Source organism: Phoenix dactylifera, unplaced genomic scaffold, assembly GCF_009389715.1.
Source record: "Phoenix dactylifera cultivar Barhee BC4 unplaced genomic scaffold, palm_55x_up_171113_PBpolish2nd_filt_p 000778F, whole genome shotgun sequence".
NCBI classification, from domain to species: Eukaryota; Viridiplantae; Streptophyta; class Magnoliopsida; order Arecales; family Arecaceae; genus Phoenix; species Phoenix dactylifera.
Genome location: NW_024068148.1, coordinates 9646 through 32807, shown reverse-complemented (window position 1 = coordinate 32807; position 23162 = coordinate 9646). Strand labels below are relative to the sequence as shown.

Genomic DNA, 23162 nt, shown 5'->3' with positions numbered 1-23162 from the left:
TTACATTTATCCTACATATCTTGTTTTCTTTCCTTTGTTATCTTTCTAATCTAACCTTGCATTAAAAAAAGAAAAAGAAAGGAAGGACAAACATTGCTCCAGCATAGCACATTTAAATGCTAAGCTCACCAAGCAAAAAGGGAAATAGGGAATGATATGCTCTGGAAGGCAACTAGCACTAAGTAAAAACACGATAGAGCATTAAGATTTGCAAGTGGAATTTACATATAACAATGACTGGTGCTGAAACATACCTTAGTTTAATTAATGCTACCACCTTTTGCCAACAAAATCACCCATTGTTTAGGCAGGAGAAATGTGAAAAAAATGTAGAAAAAAATGTGAAAACTAAAGTGATAACAACCCTTTTTTTCAGCAATAACCACCTGCAGAAGAAAAAGATTAGGAAATATAGATATATTTCAAGAAGCTGAATCATTTGAAAAAAATGTTAATACAGTGTTGCAACATATCATTCTCTGTCATGCTTAAATAGGATATCAAAAACAGAATTGTAGCCTTGCAAATGTTCAAGTATTCCATTCATAAATGTTACGCAATACACAATCTGGGGAAACACAAGTTACCCATCACTTTATGTGAGTGAGGAAAATAAACTACTCATCTGTATCTGATTTATTCCTTATTTGTGCCAGTGTAATTTCTTCATGTAAAACTCTCGTGTGTTACAACAAAATGCTTGAGGGTTTTACAACCCTTAGCATGTGAAAGCTCAATTTGCTGAGTTCAAAAATTAGGGAAGCACTCTAGTTTATTAAGTAAATATCAATCAATGTGATCACCTGAAATTTGACTGTTAGAAAACAAGGGTTCTCTTCTTTTGGGAAACCCAGCAGTCTCTAAATTCTGTCCTCTATATTTCAAGTCTGCATGACCCCAGTAACTGGGATCCCCTGAGCTTGTCCTAAAAGAAGTCCCTGATCTTCCGGTGTAACGAGGAGGAGGAGACGCATACCTTCTCGCCGAAGCTCGAAGCATGCCTCCTCTCAGCTCCCTAAGACCAGCATCCCTCGAAGGATCCGCATACCTTCTGTCACCAGTCGCAGGAACCAGAAGACTGCCTGAAGCTGAGGCCGAGGAGGTGCCGAATGACTCCTCTGGTATCCACACCAAAGAGTCCTTCTTCTTCACATAAAACTGCCATATCAATATCAGAAACAGGAGGAACACCAGAGCAGGACCACTCCAGACAACAGCATTGCTCTCCACCTTAAACACCGGGAAATTAGACCGGTATATCCCGATGTACCCATCTCCGAGCCCCAAAACCACGAGCTTTTCGCGGTCGGCAGCAATCAAAGGCTTCCCAGATGACAACCCATTCGCAGCAGCAGCAGCAGCAGCAGGAGAATTCAAGAAAAGAGACTTGATCTCTTGAAGCGCCGTGAAGAATAGAGGCCGAGGAGCTCCAACCCTGCCATGATACTGAGAAGACGTGTTGTACACAAAGACCTTCTCCTCACTTGCAACAAGAAGATACCTTTTGATGGTTTGTATCGAGACCGGCCGATCGATCTCTGACTTCCTTATAGCCCGGACCCGGCATTTGAGATTGGAGGAGTCCCCCAATAGCAGGACATAAACGAGGTCGCCTCCGGCGGTAATGCCGTAAGCTTTCGACCTCTCGGACACGTCAAAGGAGTAACTTTTGGCAATGGAACCATTCATTCCCTCGCATTCGGTCTCCCTCACTGTCATCGACCTCAAATCCAATGATCCGGCACCCGTTTCAGTGAGAAAGAGGAGCCTCTGCTTCACAAATGCAAGTGGCCGGCTCGAGGCAATGGCAGTGCCGTAGAGAGAACCAGTCTCAGTGAAGACCCTGATCCTCCCGCCGGTATCTGATGCAAGTATGTATCTTGTTCGCCCAATTTGGTGGACCTCGAGGCCGGTCATCGGCGGCGAGTCCAGCTCCCGACCTCCACGGACGAACGGCCGGGAGCTGCCGAGGTTGAGGGTCAGCCACCCGTCCCCATCGGCAGCCGATTTCCAGAGCCGGTGGGCGACGATGGATCCGTCACCGTGGCCGGTGAACAGGAAGCTCTCGTTCCGCCGGGAGGAGAGGTAGCAGAGCATGGCGGTGACGGCGTCGCCAGATGGCGGCGGAGGGAGCTCCATGACGACATCGCCAGCGGAGGAGAAGACGTAGGTCCTCCCCCGGGCGTCCCCCACGGCGAAGTACTTGCTGACGCCCTCCAGGTCCAGGTAGGGGAGAGCGGCAACGGCGGTGGGGTCGGACTCCAGCCGGGCGGCGGCAGCGAAATGGAACCTCTCCGACCACGACGGCTTGTGCTTGGTCACCGACACCCCGGGCGGCCGGCCGCCGCCCTCCGCCGCCGCCGCCGCCGCGGCGTCGAGTCGCGGTGGGGTGCAGTGGGAAAGGGAGGATTCGAGGCGGGAGACGGTGGCGGAGAGGGATTGGACAAGTGTTTGGAGGCGGCGGAGCTGGGACTCGTGGCGATCGAGGAGAGATTCTTCGCCGCCAAGGGCGGAGACGAGGGTGAAAGCAAGGAGGAGAAGGAGAAAGGCGTCGCCTTTGGAGGGGAAAGCCATGATTGGGAGCTAGGATTTTGCCGATTTCTTCCCGGAATTCGACAAATTAAGAGAGCTTTGGGGAAGAAATTAGGGCTTTGGAAGGTCGGGGGAAGGAGAAGGCAGGGTGTGGGAATTCTGGGAGCTCATGAGTCGTGAGTCGGCGGAGAAGATGAGCGGTAGTTTTGGTGGACAAGTGGGTTCACTTCTGGGTGTCTTTGGTGGGCAGGTGGTTGGCAAGACGGCATCGAGAGATACGAAGAAACATGCAGCCTTTTTGTTCACCATTTTATTTTGGTGGGACCCGCTTAAGATCTAGCGATTTGACTACTAACGGGTTTGGACTCTGATTCCTGTAGATCCGAATTAGATTGATAGGTACTTGAAGATAAAGACATAGAGATCGATCCTCTCTAAGTTCGAGGTTCAATTAGATGGTCCAGTTTTGCATCCATTTGTCGTGTATTGGACAAGGGTTACGATGAGGGGGCAAATATTGTACATGGAACAACAACCCATACAATAATCCTGGTCTAGCTCCATTGCAATGATCATGCAATATACAGATGATCATGATTATAAAATTGGATGATGGAGTTTGGTCTTCGAAGTCCAGAGGATCCAAACTTGAGATTTATGAGCTCGACATGGATTTCAAAATGGAAGGCAACTTCTATTCAAGTTATACAAGAATAAGAGAAAAAAATGATCTGATACCATCTATTTGAATAGGTCCAATCTGATTTGGCAAAAATTATTCTAGATTTTTGCTTCCAACATTAAAAATTTCGATCTAGCATCAACACAATTCAAAGAATGATCTAGTTCGACATAAATCCGATGTTTAATGGTTGAATTGGGACAAGGCTCGGTCATGGAAGACCATTGGACCTAATTTGACAAACTTGAAAAAAAATGCTGATGAAGAGGATATTTTTGTTACTTTCCGCTATAATGAGAGTTATACAGTGAAGTCAAAAATGAGATCAATCAACTTTTAGGAAGAATTTGATTTAATCCGATAAAGATTTAGCCCTTCTAGATACACATTGGATGGTTTTGGTGCAGAGGAGGAACTTCGATCGGTTGCTAGAGCAAGATTGAATTAGGATTGTGAAAAAAAAAGAAACTCAGCAAACAAACTATTCATTTTTGCTATCTTTGTCTGTAGTTTGTTGTTTTTTATGATTAGGTCTTGTTAAAGATAAGAAATTTTGTTTAAATCAAATTAAAAGATTATAATATCTTTCACCAACAAGAATTATCTCCACCAATTGCCACCCCAACCAAAAAAAGAGCTCCTATGTTCAACTCAGGATGATTGTCATGCCAAGCATTTTGAGAGAGAGAGAAAGATCAAAGTATCAATTCAAAATCAGGTCCATCTTGTATCTGATAAGAGATGTTTGAGCCTAATCAGTTAGATATGCTTTCCAATTAAACTAAATCTAGATCATGCTTGACCCATTATTAATATAGAGAGTTTCTTTTTATCAATATATAAATAATTTATGGAACTGGGCAAACGTGTGAGCATTAATATGATAGCCAATGCGTGACACAAGAACAGGGGACAAAGGAAGACATTGGGTCTTAAAAAGCTCCAGAGCACAGACATCTTAGTTTGTATATGTCTAGATATGCAAAAGCGAATCTAGGACGACAAACTTTGGACTTTCTAATATTTGGAACTGTAGATATGGTCTGGATTCGATGGATCCATTTCTTGGAAGCTACTTAATGTTCCCCACCCAAATCTAGTACCCTGGCCAGCATAATTTATAATTGAATTAGATCAACCCTGTCGCACAGAATTATGATTCCGTGACTTCAGGGTTGGTGCCCATAGATTTGCAATTCGGCCAGCATTGCAGCAAACTCTGCTAGCTTCATCGAGTGCCGAGGTGCTGAACTGGATTTGTCGGTTATATTACTTTCACAAAGTTTATTGAGGAATTGCTCACAAAAAATGGTTTAGCCATCTTTTAGCCGTCCATCATTCTGATCTACCCTGGATCGAAATAGAATAACTCTTGAATCTTCTACCGTTGAGATATTTCTCCCTCTCGAGAATGGACTGCTTTTACTATTGCAATCACATGATATTGTACACTCTATATCAAGGTTCACCGTCTCATTACCGACTTTTATACCGATGCAATACTAACACTGTGTCGGTACGGTACAGTACAATATATTTTATACCATCCGGTTCGGAATGATACGGCGAACTATGCTCCATATATATTGGTCATTGGAAAAAGAAATGCAATACAATTCAGCCATCTATTCCCACTCGCCTCGGAATATATAGAGTCTTGGAGGCAATTGTCCCGATCCACTTTAGGGGCCATTTGGGTGTTGTGCTGCAAATTATTCCATGATGATGACTACAGCTCAGGAAGCGTTACAAACCTTCTAAAGCTAAAAAGGACTTTTGAAGCTTGGCACCTGCTACTCAACCATGATTTCAAATGAAGTTATAGCAACCCTTTGACAAAGACAACTAGAAAAACTCATTATCATTGGCTTGTTTCTAAGTTCAGAAAATGTTAGTTCATCGTTCAAGCCTCCAAGGCTGGTAAAATCATAGTCCTAGAGGATGGAGGTTCATGTTAAGCTTTTCAAAATTAGATGGATTAATTGATTGAAAAGGTTTAATTGACCAAGGTTAAGAGTCCTCCTGCTTCCAACCCTTTCCAGCATTAAACACAAAAATAATACATTGGTAAAACTTTTATGGTCTCATAACAATTTAAGATAATGGCACTTCAAAACATTGCAAGTGTGCTTTACAAACACAAAATAGGAAAGCAACCAGCTAGTTCGTCGGAACTGGTAAAATTTTTTGATGGTGATATAGGAAACCAAGATTCGAATCATGCATTCACTACATTTCATGATCTCTAAAAAATAAAAAAAAAGGACTTTTCTTATCTTACTTCCCTCGAAAAAAAAGGGGGAAAAGAAACCAAAAATATTTTTAGGGCCCATTTGGTATTGCTCTTAATTTCTGTTTTTGTTTTTGAAAACCAAAGAAGAAAAATAAACTAGACTAAATATGTACGCTAAAGCCTTTCTGGTTTTTCAGATTCTTTGTAAAATTTTTAGAGCTTTTGGAAGTAAAGATTTATTGCTTCGGAAAAAAAAAAGTAAAAACAACGACAAGAAATAGTAGAACCTCTGTGCAAATGTTATGCTCAATGTCAATTTCTATGCGAAGTTTCACTAATTATTGTAGCAATAAAAATATGAAAACAACAACGATGCTGAACATTCGCTTAGCAGCTAATCGATTTTGATAGAAGTAGTAACTCCTAATTTCAAAAAGTAGATACTTAGATGCCTATAAGGCTAAAGTATCATCGAACTCTTTTGATATCGATTAAAAAATTGTAGTTATCATTAGAGACATGTTAACATTGGAGCAACCATATTTTGCTTAACTAAGACCCAACAATGCTGAGGTTTCAAACTCATGAGTAGTGAGTCCAATTAAGACACAAAAGCAAACTAGTGCTTGCCAAGATGTTGAGGAATTGGACAAGATCGGATAGACTTGTGTGGACTCAACCAATTATAAATCAAATATATATATATATATATATAGTTCTGGTTCTTTGGACTTAGATTTAACATGGACCTAATGTCACGCCCCCGGCCCGAGATCGCGAGCCGGGGGTCCGCGCCAACTACCGCACACCCGTAGGAAACTCTCTCCACGAGCATGCAAGGCATCTTAACCAAACATCTCAATTATATATATATATATCTAAAATAATTCAACTGAAATAAATGCAATCTTACTCCATTGACTGACCCAAATTATATAGTCTCACAGTTCTAAATACGCAGCGGAACAATAAAGATAAAACATCAATTTAAATAAAGCCTAATCTAGGATAATTTGTGCTTCAGTTCTTCCAGTCGCTCTCCCATTTTAAATCCCCGATAGGTTAGTTCTCGGAATCTGTAAAACAACAAAAAATTGTATAATGAGCTAAATAGCCCAGTAAGTAATAAACACCCTAACTAGTCAATTCATATAATAACATAAAATAAAAATACAAATTATGATGAATCAACATAATAACATAATCAATTCCTTTTCAAGCACAAATTCATTAAAATTCGTATTTTTCAAATATCCATATACATAATCATAAATATGATTCGAAACAAATCACATTTATCTCATCAGCCTTTAGCTACGACCACACTTATACCCTGTGGCTAGGCCAGAAATAGAACCGTACTGATACCCTGCGGAGTGGGCCAGAATACCGCACTTATACCCTACGGAGTGGGCCAGAATACCACACTTATACCCTGTGGTGGGGCCAGAATTGCCAATGCATAACCCCCTATTGGCAGGGTCCAGAACATATCCAGGCTGAGAGTTCTAAATCTGATGCACATCAAAATTTCTTGTAACATAATAGATATATCATAATCCAATCTAAATATGCATATACGATGCAAAAACAGTAATATAACAATAGTCCGAAAAATATTATTTCAATTCACATATCCATTTTTCATTCAAAGCATCATCTCGTAAAATTCATAAATCACATATAAATTCATTAACAATTTATTCGATGCAAAAATAATATTATATAAATGAAGAGTCTAGAGAAGGCAGTTCATTACTTACTTTGAACGCGATCCACAACAAATCCAATTAATCTCACAAATTCTTCGCAGAACCTAATATTCAAAAATCATATTTTTTTAAAATTAATCACAATATATATAAAACTTAAATTTTAATATTCTTCAAGGGCCGACCCTGCAGAAGTGTCTAGCACCCCGGGTTCGGGTTCGGATTCGGGTTCATACCCGTAAACCACCCTCATCCTTTTATTTTATTATTATTATTATTATTATTATTATTATTATTTTCTTTCTTTTTTTCTTTTTCTTTCTTTTCTTTTCTTTTTTTTTCTCTTTTCTTTTCTTTCCTTTCCTTTTCTTTTTCCTTCTCCTCCTGAAGCTTCCTCTCCTTCCTTTTTTTTCCTTCTTCTTTTTCTCTTCCCCTTTTCTCCCGCGACCATGGAGGGGAAGACACGACCCCATGCCGAGGCTCGAAAAGGGTGGCGGCCAGAGGCCGGCGGGGCCTGCGGCCGGTCGGCGGTGCCCGCGACTTACGGTGGTCGGCTTCTCTCCGTCCCGTGGAGAAGAGAGGGCTCGAAAGGGCGGCGACTGACCCTCTCTTCTTCCCATGGAGGAGAGAGAGAGAGCTCAAGAGAGGAAGAGCTCGCGGCGGGGACCCGCAGCGTCGGCGGTGCTCGCGGCCGCACATGGGTAAGTCCCCTCTTCCCTCTCTTCTTCTTTCTTTCTTTCTTACTTTCTTTCTTTTTCAAATGGTTTAACAGAGAGATGAAGTTAGGAACCTTACCTCAGCCCCGGCGAAGATCCGGCGGCTTTCTTCTTCTCCGGCGGCAAACGGAGGAGGAAAGGATCGTCCATGCTGTGGCTGCTCGGCTCTCTCTCTCTCTCTCTCTCCCCCTCTCTCTCGGCCGGCAGCCCAAGGAAGAAGAATCCCCCCCTTCTCCCTCTTCTTGGTGTGGCGGCTCTCCTCGGTGGCCTCAAGGAGAAGGAGAGGAAGCCCTAAAAACAGGGCTTCCTTCTTCTTCGGGATGGAAGGAATTCCATCCCGTTGCCTCACGTGCGTTGCACATGAGGCCAAGGTCTGGGACTGGGCCGGTCAAATGGATCGGGCCCAGTTCCAGGGTCTCACACCTAACTTGTGAAGAGACTTGACAAGATCCAATCAACTGAGTGGGTTTAGAATACATCCAAAATCTAATCCTAGACCTAAATGTTGTGCCGACTTGGCATTATATTCAAACCATACTCAATCAGTTTGTAACTTCGGCATCATAGGATTCAAAGTATGGGTTTGACTAGTTTAAGCTACACTCGGAGATAAGTTATTCCATGCAATCTCTAGTGAAAGCTTTGCACAAAAACTAGGCAAGGTCTCCATGCTTGCATCCCTCCTCTCTCTGAGAGAAGAGAGGCTCCAAGTTTAAGTTTTGGATGGTATATTCCGAAATATTTCAATTTGAATAATTTACTTTCGTAGTTCTTCCTTCCTCCCTCTTTCTTTTAAGAAAAAATGAAAAAAAAAAAAAGGTTTACACAAGGGTCAGAGGCTTTGCAAAAGACATTAGAAACCTCAAAATATTTTATAATGGACATTCAACCGTTTAAACAAGGCTGCTTTCCAGCCCCATCCCTAAATAGTTAAAAATTAGGATGAGATCCTAAAAGCACAACTTTTTTTAGCAAAACTCAATATATGATGATAAAGGATGGAAATAAGATCCACTAACCAGACCGCACGCAATGCATGACTAATTAGGTAAGGGCAGTCTAAGATATACCTATTAAACCTACCCTACAAACTGATATAGCTAAGGGTTTGGGTCGCTGGGTTCCTAGTGCGATCGTAGTGCTAATCTATTAGATTGAATTTTGTTAGCGCTCCTTTCGTCCCATCTGGATGTGTTGCAAGATTTATTGGCAAAGTTCCATCCGAGTGCGGTAGAGGAGAGTAGTGATATGCTAGATAACAAGGGTTGGTGCACAGGAAGTGCCATCATTGTTAGATTAGCCGAAAAATATTTAAAGGGAGGATAGAGAATAGCGTGAGTTCAGATGCCTTAATCTTTAAGAACTTTCGCCACTATCATAGTACCATTGAAGGATAAAAGTGTAGTGTTGGACTACAGTAGAAATTTAAGTTATGCCTACTCCTAGGATAAATAATAGAGTAAAACTAATATGAGATAAAGATATATTGGATTGATTGTCAAAGGATCCTTCATAAAGTATAATTTTTACTTATTTATACTATTAGATAAACTCTAATGTTTGTTCCCACGTCGTTCGACCTTTACTTTTAGTGGTTCTGATAACTATTACAAGTTATCCTCTACTATACACGTTCGTCAAAACGGTTGCTCTAAAACTATTAGGCCGATAATCATAAACTTTCAGTCTAAGATCTAATTTTATATTTGAGATTATTCTTGGGACTGCTTCAATCATTTCGGTCTATTTCCATGTATTGCGGTTGATCATAGTCATGTTCTAGACTTTCAGCCTGCTTTTGACTGAATTCTTTTCTTTTAGTCTATACCTCTACGCTTGATGAAATTCATTGTGGTCCAACTCTTCCCATTCTAGTAAGGGTTATGTGAATCCTACCCACCCTAGCTTCTTCATACATGATCCACTTGGTGCTTACTCTTGACTATCAATTAGATTGTTGAGATGGGGCACAAACAGATTCCATATTTAGAATATATTTTAAAAATATAATTATTTTAAATAACAAAAAATAAATATTAATAATTTTTAATATTAAATACCATCCATCAAATTATATGGATTCATATTCCACGCCACTCTTTAATTAATATTTAACTAGACAATAATCATGAATCATCTGATTTTCCAAAAACTTATAAAAATATTATATAAAATGTAAGAATATGTAGAAGTTATTGGCATTTTTAAATTATTTTAAATACTAAAATTTTAAAAATATCATAAAAATAAAATAAAGTATATTCATTTTTCTATTTTTTATTAGAAAACTTTTTGAAAATATTAATTATTAAAATATCACAATATATTTGAAATTTAATAACACTAATACTATAATGAATCATCATTATTCAACATTACTCAGTATCATCTTAGTGGTTAGGAAGCTGTTAACTAAACAATGGACTAGCAAATCGAAATGTGCTTCTAATGTTATTTTAATACTTTTTTGAGACCTGTTTTTTAACATCTAGATACAGTCAGATGCCTGTTTAAAACGTGACAATTAATAGACAACCATAAAAGTTCATTATTGATGCAAAAGCTAGGTGGCAGCTCAAAAATACGTAAAGAAGTCAAGCTGTAAGCCATTTAATTTCAAGCCATCTGAACTTAAATGAGCTTGACGGCTATTCAAATTTGACTTGTTCACTAATTGAATGAGCAATTGCTATTGAGCTTGGCCGTGCTTTTGTTTACTTTTACAAGTCCATGATGCTCAGCTTGACTTGTTTACATGTAGAGTTTAAGGATAGAGGTTGGGTTTAACTCATTTCCTAATATAATGAGCTTGATGGAGTTTGTTATCCTGCTCGAATCCAAGTTAATCACAAATATCTTGATTCATTTGCAGCTCAACAGATGGGTGCATGCCAACCTTTCACGCCTCACCCAACACCCAAGTTGTTAACAAGGGAAAGCTAGATCTATGCAAGGCAGGAGATAGAGAGTCTCGTTCGGACAAGGGTTGTCTTTCGTGCGCGCGAAGGATTCGCCTTCCTCTGCACCAATCTATTATTGGATCATACAATAGTTGCTTTGAGAGCTATGCAGTTAGATGAATTCGGTGTAGCTATGTGATCATTCTTTCATGTAAAAGATACAACCCGAACCTCTCCCATCGATAGTCCAAACTTTGAATCTTATCCTATTTTTTGGTTTTTTTTTTTTAATACTGGAAGGGCCAAAGGTCCGAAACAAAAATACAAAAAAAACAGAAAAACTAGAGATGAAAAAATTGAACTCAACTTTAGAATTGTAGAGTATGGTACCATCATCGATTTAGCTACCACGTCATCGTCTCCATAATGATGCATCATGTACCATACTGAAAAGTACTTGAATATATTTTTAGGATAAATGAGAGTCATCTATTTCTGAGATAGATGATGTAGTGGCTGTCCATGGTTTGCTATAAGATTCTGCTATGCAAAAGTCGCACTACAGAGTATGTGGAGGTTGCATTTTGAGTTTCGAGAGTTGGATTGGACACTAAGAGGGAAATGGAATTTTTAACTTTAATTTACTTTTGAAGAATAACATACAAGACAATTACATATTCCTCATTTTGTGTGGCAAATAATGTTCTATAAATTTTACATCCTAAATTACATGTTCATTTTTTCCTGACTGTATGGCAAAGTGTGAGAGGCAACACCAAAGTCAGTGTTGAGAGTGATGGGCATGAAGGGATTGAGACTGTTCCATCTGAAGAGCCATCTTCAGGTCCCCTTTAAACTATAACTGGGGGAAGGATAGAGTACTTAGATCTTTAGTTATGATAGGTTGGGAATTAAGCATTATGTATTAATCTTATCTGGATCACAAGTGAACCAGTTAAAACTTCTTATTCTGGCACTGGGTTTTCCAGATACAGGAAATCATTCAAGTGGGATTAGCTATTCCTGTGCAACCATTAGCAACATCCCTAGAGGAAACAATGCTGGGTATGCTTCTGATCACCAACTATCCCCATAATGGACTGCAATTGGAATACTTGTTTCTTTTTACTGTAATGCGAAACTTATACTTGTTTCCAAATCCTGATACTTATTGATCAACTACCTCAAATGTTTCTTTTTTTAAAAAAAATGTTGTTTCGAGGATAACAACATGGTGTTCATGTTTGCTTGTTGACATCATGTGCTCCCTATGTCATTTGTTATTGGTCTTGGGGTGGACTGGGGCTTGTTCATAGTCTGCAAATCAAAAGAAAGGCCTTTTAGTAATCCCTTTCTCTTTATTTAGAAAAAATAAGGCTCCAATTTGATGCCTTACTTGAATAAAGTGAAACTATTCTCAGAAGATAATGATAATATTCTGAGAGATGAATCACTTGTACCATATAAAATATATTCTTACGATCAATTGAGCTAAAGCATGATATAATCAACCCATGAATGCCATGCATCTTTCAGACATCATCACCGATCTGTGAGATTATAAATTTGTAAGATCCCAAGTTAAAATCTTCTAGTTCTCATAAATAACTCCTCTCTGGTTTCTTAAATTCTTACTTCTTAACATTACTATTAATGTTATGGGGAGTGGTAAGAGGATAAAAAAGAGTAAGATATCACATTTTTAATTGGTTGTTGAGATTCTGTGTCTCATGCTAATGAGATGAGCCTTCTTCATTTGGGAGAATCCAATACAATTTTAGTAGTGCTGGTGTATTACATTTTCTAGTGCATGTCTTACACTTACATCTCAAGCAGGTTAAGGTAATAGAGGTTGCATTTGTTGCTACATCATACTTTTTGCTGATTTTTGATGTGTGAAATGTAGCATGCTAATTTTACTTAAAATTCTGTTCTGGTTACATGTACGATATTGATCTGACTCATTGCTTTGCAACACTGCACAGAGAAATGCCACTTGCTGAGGCACTAAGATACCAGATTGAAGTGCAGAGGAAACTACATGAACAACTTGAGGCAATGTTGTTCCTCCTACTAGGCCATATTTTTCCTTGAAGTTTTGAGGAAAATTGACTGAACTGGTGTACTGGTCCAGGTTCAGAAGAAGCTACAAATGAGAATAGAGTCTCAAGGGAAGTACTTGCAAGCGATACTAGAGAAAGCCCAGAAAAGTCTCTCCTATGACATGAACTCGGTGAGCTGGAAGCAACCAGACCACAGATTACAGATCTCGACCTTGCACTCTCAGGCTTGTTGGACAATGTAACTCAAAAGAGTGTGAAGAAAAAAAAAAAGGATATCAAGAACAAAAAGAGCAATTCAGGTTTCGAGCTTTACCAAGAACAAAAAGAAGATAAAAAGGATATTAGGTGTAACAACCGAGGACCTCACCCAAAAAAACTAGCCGGAATATGTTATTTAGATTCCTTGGTCCTGTATAAGTACCCAAGATCTACCCAGTGCACAGCCAATGTGGGACTAAACATATGCCCGCATGGGTCCTCACATCAAGCTTGCGCCAAATGGAGGTTCACTCCTATTGGATTTGAATGTGAAAGGAAATTATGAGCTATTTGGTGGAACAAGAGAAAGTCAGCTGGACCTGTGGAAACATTCACATAGAGGATAGATCATCTTGGCTGGTCTTGTTTGAGCTGCGATTATCCAAAAGTTCTCATCGAGAATTTTGGTTGCGGATACCGTAAATTTTTTACTTCTGCATTCTGCTTGTTTGCAGGATGGATTGCTGTCCTGCTGCTGGAAATTACACTCACTGCAGAGTTCAGAGAACTTTGAATAAATGGGCAACATTTGCTAACGGCATAATAGTTCTTCATAAAGATGATCAGCTTTAATACGATGTGCAAGTGCAAGGGAAAGCATTGTGCTGTGAATGTGGATTTGCTTTGCATACTGCACATCACAGGGATAGTGCCAATAATGATCAAGAATTTTGCGTCAATCAAATGCTTGAAGTGAAGCCCTACCAGGCCGAACTCTACACCGATGTCCAGTTATGGGCAATAATATAGGCCCTAATTGGTGGTTAGATGCTCCAACATGCCAACTTTTCTATATGAAAATCAAAATAGTCACGCGGTTTTAGTATTGCCTACACTTGCTATAGTATGATGTTCTTGGAGTTCAGAATGTTAAGACATGCATAACTAGTGCTTGGCATTTGTAATGCACATCAAAGACATCGCGGAAAAAATAAAAAATCTGCATGGAGAAGAAAAGCAAGAAATGCTACATTGCTTTGGAGTTGTAGTATTTTCTATTTTTGAACTCTTTTATATTTAAATTTTATTTTCAATTCCCTTATGAAGGTGCAAACTGTTAAAAGTCTGACTATTGTTTGGATAGCAAGAGATAAGAGTCAACATACCTACCTCTCTCTATTTTGAGATGGTCCAATTAAGCTATCTCTCTGTCTTTCAATCTTATTTGAGACCATATTCTTGACTAGTCTAGACCACTTGATATCTGCTTGGCAATTGATCAAGCTTTCTTCATTGCAGACTGACTAGTCTAGACCACTTGGTATCTGCTTAGCAATTGATCAAGCTTTCTTCATTGCAGACTCGAATGCAAGTTTCTTCCTTAATGTTGACTAATAAAGAGATTACATAGCCATAACCATCAAACTTTTTTCCTTGTTTACTTGTGATTCATTTCATCATTATATTCAGTATTATTGCTTCTATTTCCAGGAAACTAAATGGTGCCGACTCCATCCACTAAGGATTTCTTTTTATGTTGTTTCAAGCTAAATGAATACAGAGTGATATAGACCTATCTCACAAATTTGACATACTTTTTTAAACTAGTTATATCAACATAAACTCAATCCTCCACCTCGTTCAATCTAGCTACAACCATCAAGAGAAAAATTAAAAGCTTAAAATTAGAATTTGTTCTTCGGAGGAGACTTGTCAATAAGTAGGGACAGGAATGGGTCGAATTGGCCACGAACATTAGTGGCAACGAATTTGAAATACAAGGTTGGGTATAAGAGATAGGCCCAATAATCTATTCTGCAAAGTATATATAAAACTTCCTTTCCTTTCTCTCATGGTAAAGATAAGAATGGTGATGTTAATAAGAATCTAGGTGACATTTTAAAAAGTAATAATTATTGATTATCCTTTGTCTTCTCCTTTTCCTCCTTAGCCATGCCTGTCCACTATTTTAATTTTTAATTATTTTTTCATCATTATTATTTTCTTAGCCATAGATTATGGGCCAGGTCCGCTTTTATACCATTTGTAATAATTCAAGACCTCATTCAAAAGGCTAGCCGAAAGATATTATTTAAGTTTTTTGATTCTGTATAAATACTTAAGATCTATCTAGCGAATAACCAATGTGAGACTAAACACACGCTTGCACGGATCTTCACATCATTTGCAGAAAATTTTAGTAGGCAATAGATCCTGAGTTGTATTAGTAGGGTGTTCTTCTGTTAGAAGTATGCCCTATAAGCCAATTTGGCTGACGCATTATTTTGTTCTGGGACATAAATTTGTACTTGACCTAATTATAAATTTATTAAGTTGGGCATTCTTTTCATTCATGTTCTTATGTGTCCATGAATCATCCAAGAAATTAATATGATAATGATGTATATTCTCAAGAGTTGAGAATTTGAGGCATGTGTCGTGATTAATTTTTGAATTGCTCCTAATCGATGGATCATCACGAGGATGGTGATCGATCCGCTGAGATTAGTGCATAGATTTCTTTCTTTGATGGACGAGTCTTGAGTCCATAGTGTGGGGACACTAAAGTAATTGTGCAAGTGCTTGCTAGAGAACAAGGGTATTAAGCGTGACCATAGCAAGTAGTCACTTGGATGTCTATCCACTCGTCAGTGGCTTACTGGATACTGTAGTTGTATGACTAGTCCTTTGACCTGCGATGCCTCAGCTATTCACAGTGAGGTTGTTGTAGTTTGACGAGCACATAAACATGGGCCTTATCCATTTGGATCCTTGTGGTGCAGATTGGCTGCAGTAGATTCATTGTAGGAGTAGAGGTGCATCTTGATGGAATCTATCGACGTTGATAGATTAGGAGAGATCCTATGTGATTTATGAGACTGAGTTTGTAAATCCTTGGCCAAGATAGTTTTTGAAAAAAGAGTTTTTCAATCTCGAACTAGAGTCGAATAAACTTGATATATGACAGATAATAGTGTTTGACGAGTTATCCATGATCTCTATCATGTCGGGATCCACGATTAAGGGACTGTATCATATGCTAACTGCACCTAAAGATTTATCTATTCCATTCTGCTGGATAGCCACTACGTGCTGCTACGTATCACTAGTGGATTATAAGACTCAAAGACATTCACTTGATTATTAGTGAATCCGAATGAGAAGAGTTGGAATTGTTCTAACCCATTGAAAGAAGTTTTAATGATATTGTGATAGAGATCACAATATATCTCACTACCAGACAGAATAGAACTTATGGGGTCACACACAATAGAGGATCTGATCGATCTGATGGTTAGATTGTGATTTGGAATCATAACAGTTTGTAATTGTCAATTTGATTGATAATTGGTTTAACCCACTAAGAGTTAGTGAGTTGAAGAAGGAATTAATTGCAATTGGATTGAATCAATTGGACTTAATTAATTGGGCTCGATCTTATTTGATAAGGTTCAAGAGTCCTACTTGGAGTAGAACACCTAGAGTTCTAATTGGATTAGGACTTCAAATTATTAGAGTCCTACTTGGAGTAGAATTTCTAAAGTCCTAATTGGATTAGGACTAAAATTATATGAGTCCTAATTGGATTAGGACTCCTAGAGTCCTAATTACTTATTGATCTAATAAATGAAGATGACTCCTAATTGGATTAGGGTTAAAGAGTTCAATTGAGTCATATTCCAATTGGATCCTAATTAGATTAGGACCCCAAGAGTCATAATTGATTTAATCTTATAGATAAGGATCTTGAATCAACTAGGAAGACTAATTGGTTTCTAATTAGATTAGGATTCAATAAACCAAGGGCCACCTAAATCCTAATTTGATTAGGATTCGAAGGGAGGGGCAAGAGCCCCTCCTTTCCTTGGACACTCCTGGGATCCGCGTCCCGGATGTTCGGGACTCAAGATCCGTTTTGGGGCGTGGCTCCTCCTATATATATATATGAGGAGGAGGCCACGCCTAGGGGAAGCATAAGAGAAAAAGAGAAGGGGGCCGACCCCCCTTGCTTCTTGTTTCATGTTGGCGGCCTCCATCCCTCCCCTCTCTTCCTTCTTCCATCCGCAAGGGAAAAGAAAAGGTGCAACAAGATTGGAGTCTTCTTCCTCCTCCGCATGGAAGAACACATAGAGAGGAAGGTGTTCCTCTCTTCTCTCCTTCTTCCTTCTTCTTCCATGGCAAAAGAAAGGAAAGAAAGTGTTTCTTCCTTCTCCTTCCTCCTCCCCTTGAGAGTAATCAAGAGTTGATTGCTTAGAGGAGTTCCAACCATGAAAAAGGATCTTTGAAAGGGAGTTAGCACCCCGGTGAGATCACGACCTTGATCGATCCACATCTTCGTGTGGATACCCATAGAGGCCGGACACTTGTGCGGTTTCAAGCGAACCCGACATTCACGATCATCAGATAACGGTGAAGATCTATCTGCTTAAAGGTGAAGATATGATCTTTACTATTATTTTATTATAGTTCTTAAATTAATCAAGTTTTAATTTTAGTCTTTTCCTTTGAATTCATAACTTTCTGAGTTAGAGAACTCCAATTTTTTTTGAATTCTACCTTCCCTGGGACGTTCATATGATGAACGACCCCACGCGTGTATTTTCGCTGCGATCGTCGCAACTCATGCGTAGGTAACCCAACATCTTCATCTAAAGGCTCTTCATGTCATGAATTTGTCTTAGTCAAACTCTGCGTGCTCTAAAAGAAAGTTCTGCTAAGCTCTTTAGGAGCTGGCGTAAGTAATAACTCCTACTATTGCTATAGGTTTTGATTTGAAGAGGGGGCGGTAGGAAACTCAAGTCAGGGAGGAAGGAGATGTACTATTGCTTTTTTTGTAGCTTTGAGGGTTGTTTTGATGCTATTTTAGGATTATTAAAAAAGAGCTTCAAGCACAAGTCCAAGCTGAGTATATTTGTTCAACGGGAAATATAATCAAAATAATAATTATTCATAATTATAGTATGAAAATTCAATAAAAGCTGGGCAGTGCATTACTTGAGGCATTTATGTTAGAGATTTAGTTTTGAGAAATATGGGTAACATGTAGCTCTCACTCAAAAGTTGACCGGATATAATCCACTTATAAAAAAAAAAATCATTGAGCCTAGTAACCAAGGATGGCAATTTATGATCCGACCTGTCAACCCAACCTATAAACAATTTACTTTAAGCAGGTTTGAATTTGACATAAATAGATTTGGATTGTAAATGAATCAACCCATATAAACTTGTTTATTAAATGAGTTGGGTTCATATTGAAATCTTCGATCTTTTTAACTTATTTTGACCTCTTTAATAATTGGGTTGGGTTAATCTGTTTGATACCCAACCCACTTAACCTGTTTAACTTGTTTAATTCCATTTAACTCATTAAAAATCTATCTAACCTGTTTAACCTGTTAAACCTATTTAATAAATAAGTTATATGGGTCGGGTTGGATTACCTATTTAATAAAATAGCCGAATTCAGATTTGAAATTTTGACCTATTGAATAAACTGATTGGATTTGAGTTGATAAATTTTTAATTCTACTCTGCTTCCATTCCAATCTAACCCATATTTGATCCAACCCGATTGCCACTTTTCTAGTAGCTCACGCAACCTCATGCATTCTTTTTTTTTTTTTTTTTCTATTTTTCCATTTTCAAATCGAACCAATCCCAGTATTACCTCGCTTAACTCATCTTGCAGGTGCAAACGACCGTTTGTGGTACACATTAGTGAAAATAGCTTCATCTTGAATCTGAAAATCAGTGTGCGCGTGTATATATATAATATATATATATATATATATATATATATATATATATATATATATATATATATATATATATATATATATATTATTTTATATATAATATATAATATATATAATATAATATAATATGTATGTATGCATGCATGCATGTATGTTTGTATGTATGTATGTATGTATGTATGTATGTATAATACACATATATCGCTCAACCCGACATGTTACCCGTTTCTCAAGTTTTGGAGGCTGTTCTCTCTGCTCCCATACATAGGGCAAACCGAGAAGAAGTGGAAGAAGACAAGGAAGAGAGAGGGAGTTAGCCTACAAACTATACTCCACGCTTGAGGAGCGATTCTGAAGAAACCCTAGAGAGGTTGGTTCTCTCCTCTCCTCTTATTTTCCCGAGAATTTCTTGTTGCTCTTCATCTAGGGTTTTAGACTTTTAGTTTTTCCCTTCCTTCCCACCGAATTATAACTTTGGGATCGGAAATGGAGAAAATTCTTAGATTCAGACGAGCACAGTAGGCTCGATCCCTTGGATTTATTCTGTTCCTTACGATTTCTACGCAGGAATTAGAGATTTGGGAATTAATGAGCAGCAGAGCCAAGAATTTCCGCCGCCGTTCCGACAACGGTGATGCCCATGGAGAGGAAAAGTCCACCCCAACTCCCGCCGCCGCCACAAACTCCAGCTCCGCCTCTGCCACCAGTAAGAGCCAAACCCTGGCCATAACGAAACCAAAGAGCTCGAAACCGGAGGGACCGAAACGCCTTAGCTTTGCTGATGATGAGGAGGAGGACGGCGGGGCCGTCGTGGCCCCTCGCCGGCCCTCCAAACCCGTTCCCTCGATCCATAAGCTCTCCTCCGCCAAGGAGCGCTCAAAAATCTCATCTTTGGCCCCTCACATCCCTTCCAATGTCCAGCCGCAGACTGGTGAGTACACCAAGGAGAGGCTCCTTGAGCTCCAGAAGAACGCGCGCCCCCTCGGTAGCATGCCCCGGCCTAAGCCATCTCCTTCCTTCTCCGAGCCCAAACCTCAGAAGAAGCCTGATCCCCCTGCAGAACCTGTTATCATCCTTAAAGGCCTCGTGAAACCAGTCTCCACTACAACCCCTGGGCAGGATGGTGAGAAGGGAGCTGCTTCGAAACGTCGGGAAGATGAAGAGGAAGAAGAGGAAGACGGGATGGATGAAGATGAGGAGAGGCGCGATGCCGCGGAGAAGGGGAGAAAATTGCCACCGATACCTGATCGGGCAACGATCGATGCTATCCGGGCCAAGAGAGCCCAGCTCCAACAGCCACGTCGCCCTGCACCAGATTACATCTCTCTTGAGGGTGACCCTTTGGCGGGTGGGTCTAGCGATGAGGAGGAGAACGATTTCGAGGGCAGGGTTGCTTTGTTTGGAGGCAAGATGGATGGTAGGCCAAAGAAGGCAGTTTTTGAGGGTGTGGAGGGGAGAGTTGCTGTAGCCGAGGCGAGGATTGTTGATGGTGGATACGGAGAGGTGGCTGATGATGGAGATGATGATGAGGATGAAGAAGAGAGGAAATGGGAAGAGGAGCAGTTCAGGAAGGGGTTAGGAAGGAGAATTGATGAGGCATCAACTCAGAGAGGGGTTAATAGCATTCCAACAATTCCACCCATCCAGCCAAAGGTTTCTGTTTACTCAGGAGGTGCTCTTCAGTCCTCAATGAGCAATATATCTCTTGGGCCAGCTTCTATTGGAGTCTCAAGGAGTGCGGAGGTCATGTCCATTCCCCAACAGGCTGAGGTCGCCACCCGTGCTCTGCAGGAGAACATCAGCAGGCTAAAGGAAACCCACAACATAAGCATGAATTCATTGGTTCGGACTGATACACAACTTTCTGAGGCGCTCTCAGAAATTACCTCTTTGGAGAGGTCTCTGAAAGCTGCTGATGAGAAGTATGTCTTCATGCAACAGCTCCGTGACTTCATCTCAGTGATGTGTGATTTCTTACATGACAAGGCCTATTTCATTGAGGAGCTGGAAGAGCAGATGCAGAAGCTTCATGAGCAGCGGGCCTTAGCTGTTGTAGAAAGAAGAGCTGCTGATATTGCTGATGAAGCAAATGAAGTGGAAGCTGCTGTAAATGCAGCAATATCAGTTCTAAATAAAGGCTCTTCAGCTGCTTATATTTCTGCAGCGACAACTGCAGCACAGGCTGCTGCTGCTGCTGCTCGAGAAAATTCCAATTTATCCGTTGAATTGGATGAGTTTGGTAGGGATGTCAACCTACAGAAGCGCATGGAATTTACGCAGAGGACTGAAGCCAGGAAGCGAAGGAAGGTTCGGTCTGAATCAAAAAGAATGTCGTCAATTGGGAAGGATAATGTATTTGAGCTGATTGAAGGAGAGGCGAGCACCGATGAGAGTGACAGCGAGAATAGTGCATATGAGTCTAGCCGCAATGAGTTGCTACAAGCTGCTGAACAGATTTTTAGTGATGCATCTGAGGAGTACTCCAGCCTTAAAATTGTTAAGGAAAGGTTCGAAAGATGGAAGAACCAGTATTCATCGGCTTATCGAGATGCTTATGTGTCTCTAACTGCGCCAACAATATTCTCCCCATTCGTGAGATTGGAGCTTTTGAAGTGGGACCCTCTGTATGGCACAACAGATTTCTTTGACATGGAGTGGCACAAGCTGCTATTTAATTATGGGTTGCCAGTGAAAGATCATGACTTCGATCCTGATGATGCCGATGCTAATCTTATTCCAGAACTAGTTGAAAAGGTAGCTCTTCCCATTTTACAACATGAAATTGCACACTGCTGGGACATGTTGAGCACCCAAATGACTAAAAATGCAGTATTTGCCACAAATATGGCCATTAACTATGTTCCAGCTTCTAGTAAGGCAGTACGTGAATTGTTGGCTGTTGTTCATAGTCGTTTGGCAGAGGCCATCACCAATCTCAGTGTGCCTGTTTGGGGTACAGTTGTAACAAATGCTGTGCCAGGTGCTGCACAAATTGCGGCTAATAGGTTTGGTATGTCTGTTCGTCTGCTCAGAAATATTTGCTTGTGGAAAAATATCCTTGCGCTGCCAGTCTTAGAGAAGCTTGCTCTTGAAGAGCTCTTGAGGGGGAAACTTCTGCCTCATGTTAGAAGTATCATGTCCAATATTCATGATGCTATTACAAGGACAGAAAGGATAGTTGCATCACTGTCAGGGGTTTGGTCAGGTCTTGGGATTACTGTAGAACCCAGTCAGAAGCTGCGGCCTTTGGTGGATTGCATTGCAGAGCTAGGAAGCAAGTTGGAGAGGCGGCAAGCATTGGGCGTGAGCGAGGAGGAGACCCGTGGTCTTGCTCGCCGTTTAAAGAATGTGTTGGTTGCTCTTCATGAGTATGACAAAGCTAGAGCTATGTTGAGGACCTTTCAGCTCAAAGAGGCACTTTGAGGCTGAGCAGACATTCTCACCCTTGTAAAGCAAGCTTTTCCTTTCAAAAAGCACCCAGGTTCTGAAGCCTTGGCTGTCAGAACATATTGTACTTTACAGAGAAGTTTTGATTGTATCGAAATATGCAAATTCCACTTTTGAAGTGCATATATTGGCCATATTAACCATCGATTTTTCCTTTTTGGTGCTTGATAGTGCTCCAGAATTTCATTGTTTCTATCAGTGAAATCAGGTTTCAAAATGGTGCCTTCATATGTTTTTCACTGTTGTCAAATTTGCCTTGATGAACATGTTGTTTGCAATCCCATGAACCCGAGGTTTTAATTTTTTTTGTTTTCACTGGTTTGAGCTATGCCTGAATCTGAGGACATATCTTATAGTCATTTCAACAAGTTTCTATTTTTTTTTCTTTTTGAAATGTTAGTATATTACTCTGATGTCATGATTTGTGATGCTCGAATGACTTTATCATATATTCATCTCACCTCTATTGAACTTTTTCATGTGTTTTGATTGCTATGTTATATATAATTTTAGTATGATGGTTGAATTCAGTATGATCTCTTTGGCTTCAGGTTGCAAATTTTGTGTCAACTAACAACTTCATCGGCCTTGACCAGAATGCAGATGTTTATAATCTCATTAATGAGATCAATTCACTTTAAAGACTCGTTTGTTGCCAAGTTTTTCCTGGTTTTTTTTTTTTTTTTTCAAGTTACTAGCATGTTCCGCAGTTCTTTGCTTGAGAAGTTGCTTATCAATTGCACAAGTGGTAACCATGAGATTTCCTTGAAGTTAGAAGATTAATGGATTCTTTAATTCACAGATTTTTATAGTCCCAGGCAAAAAACCCTTTATCTATTTGGCATCAGTTACATCAGAAGTTGTGAGCATTTGATTCATGCATTGGTTTTGATATCAAGGTTCGTTGATTCTTAATATTG

At 39.8% G+C, this 23162-nt stretch overlaps 2 protein-coding genes across 2 annotated transcripts; one reads left to right on the top strand and one right to left on the bottom strand.

Moving 5' to 3' along the window:
- Positions 1-512: 512 nt before the first annotated feature.
- On the bottom strand, positions 513-2783 carry LOC103697671 (uncharacterized membrane protein At1g75140-like). Its single transcript, XM_039120333.1, has one exon. It carries the CDS (start codon positions 2572-2574, stop codon positions 787-789), a length of 1788 nt encoding a protein of 595 aa, XP_038976261.1. The 5' UTR covers positions 2575-2783; the 3' UTR covers positions 513-786.
- A 16253-nt stretch (positions 2784-19036) lies between these two features.
- On the top strand, positions 19037-22405 carry LOC120107159 (transcriptional repressor ILP1-like). The gene is made up of 2 exons (XM_039120335.1): positions 19037-19165; positions 19363-22405. The coding sequence occupies exon 2, from the start codon at positions 19384-19386 to the stop codon at positions 22216-22218; it is 2835 nt and encodes a 944-aa protein (XP_038976263.1). The 5' UTR covers positions 19037-19165; positions 19363-19383; the 3' UTR covers positions 22219-22405.
- The last annotated feature ends 757 nt before the right edge of the window (positions 22406-23162 follow it).

Coding starts and splice junctions, on each gene's coding strand:
- LOC103697671 (XM_039120333.1), bottom strand. CDS start 2,574: ATGGCTTTCCCCTCCAAAGGCGACGCCTTTCTCCTTCTCCTCCTTGCT.
- LOC120107159 (XM_039120335.1), top strand. CDS start 19,384: ATGAGCAGCAGAGCCAAGAATTTCCGCCGCCGTTCCGACAACGGTGAT.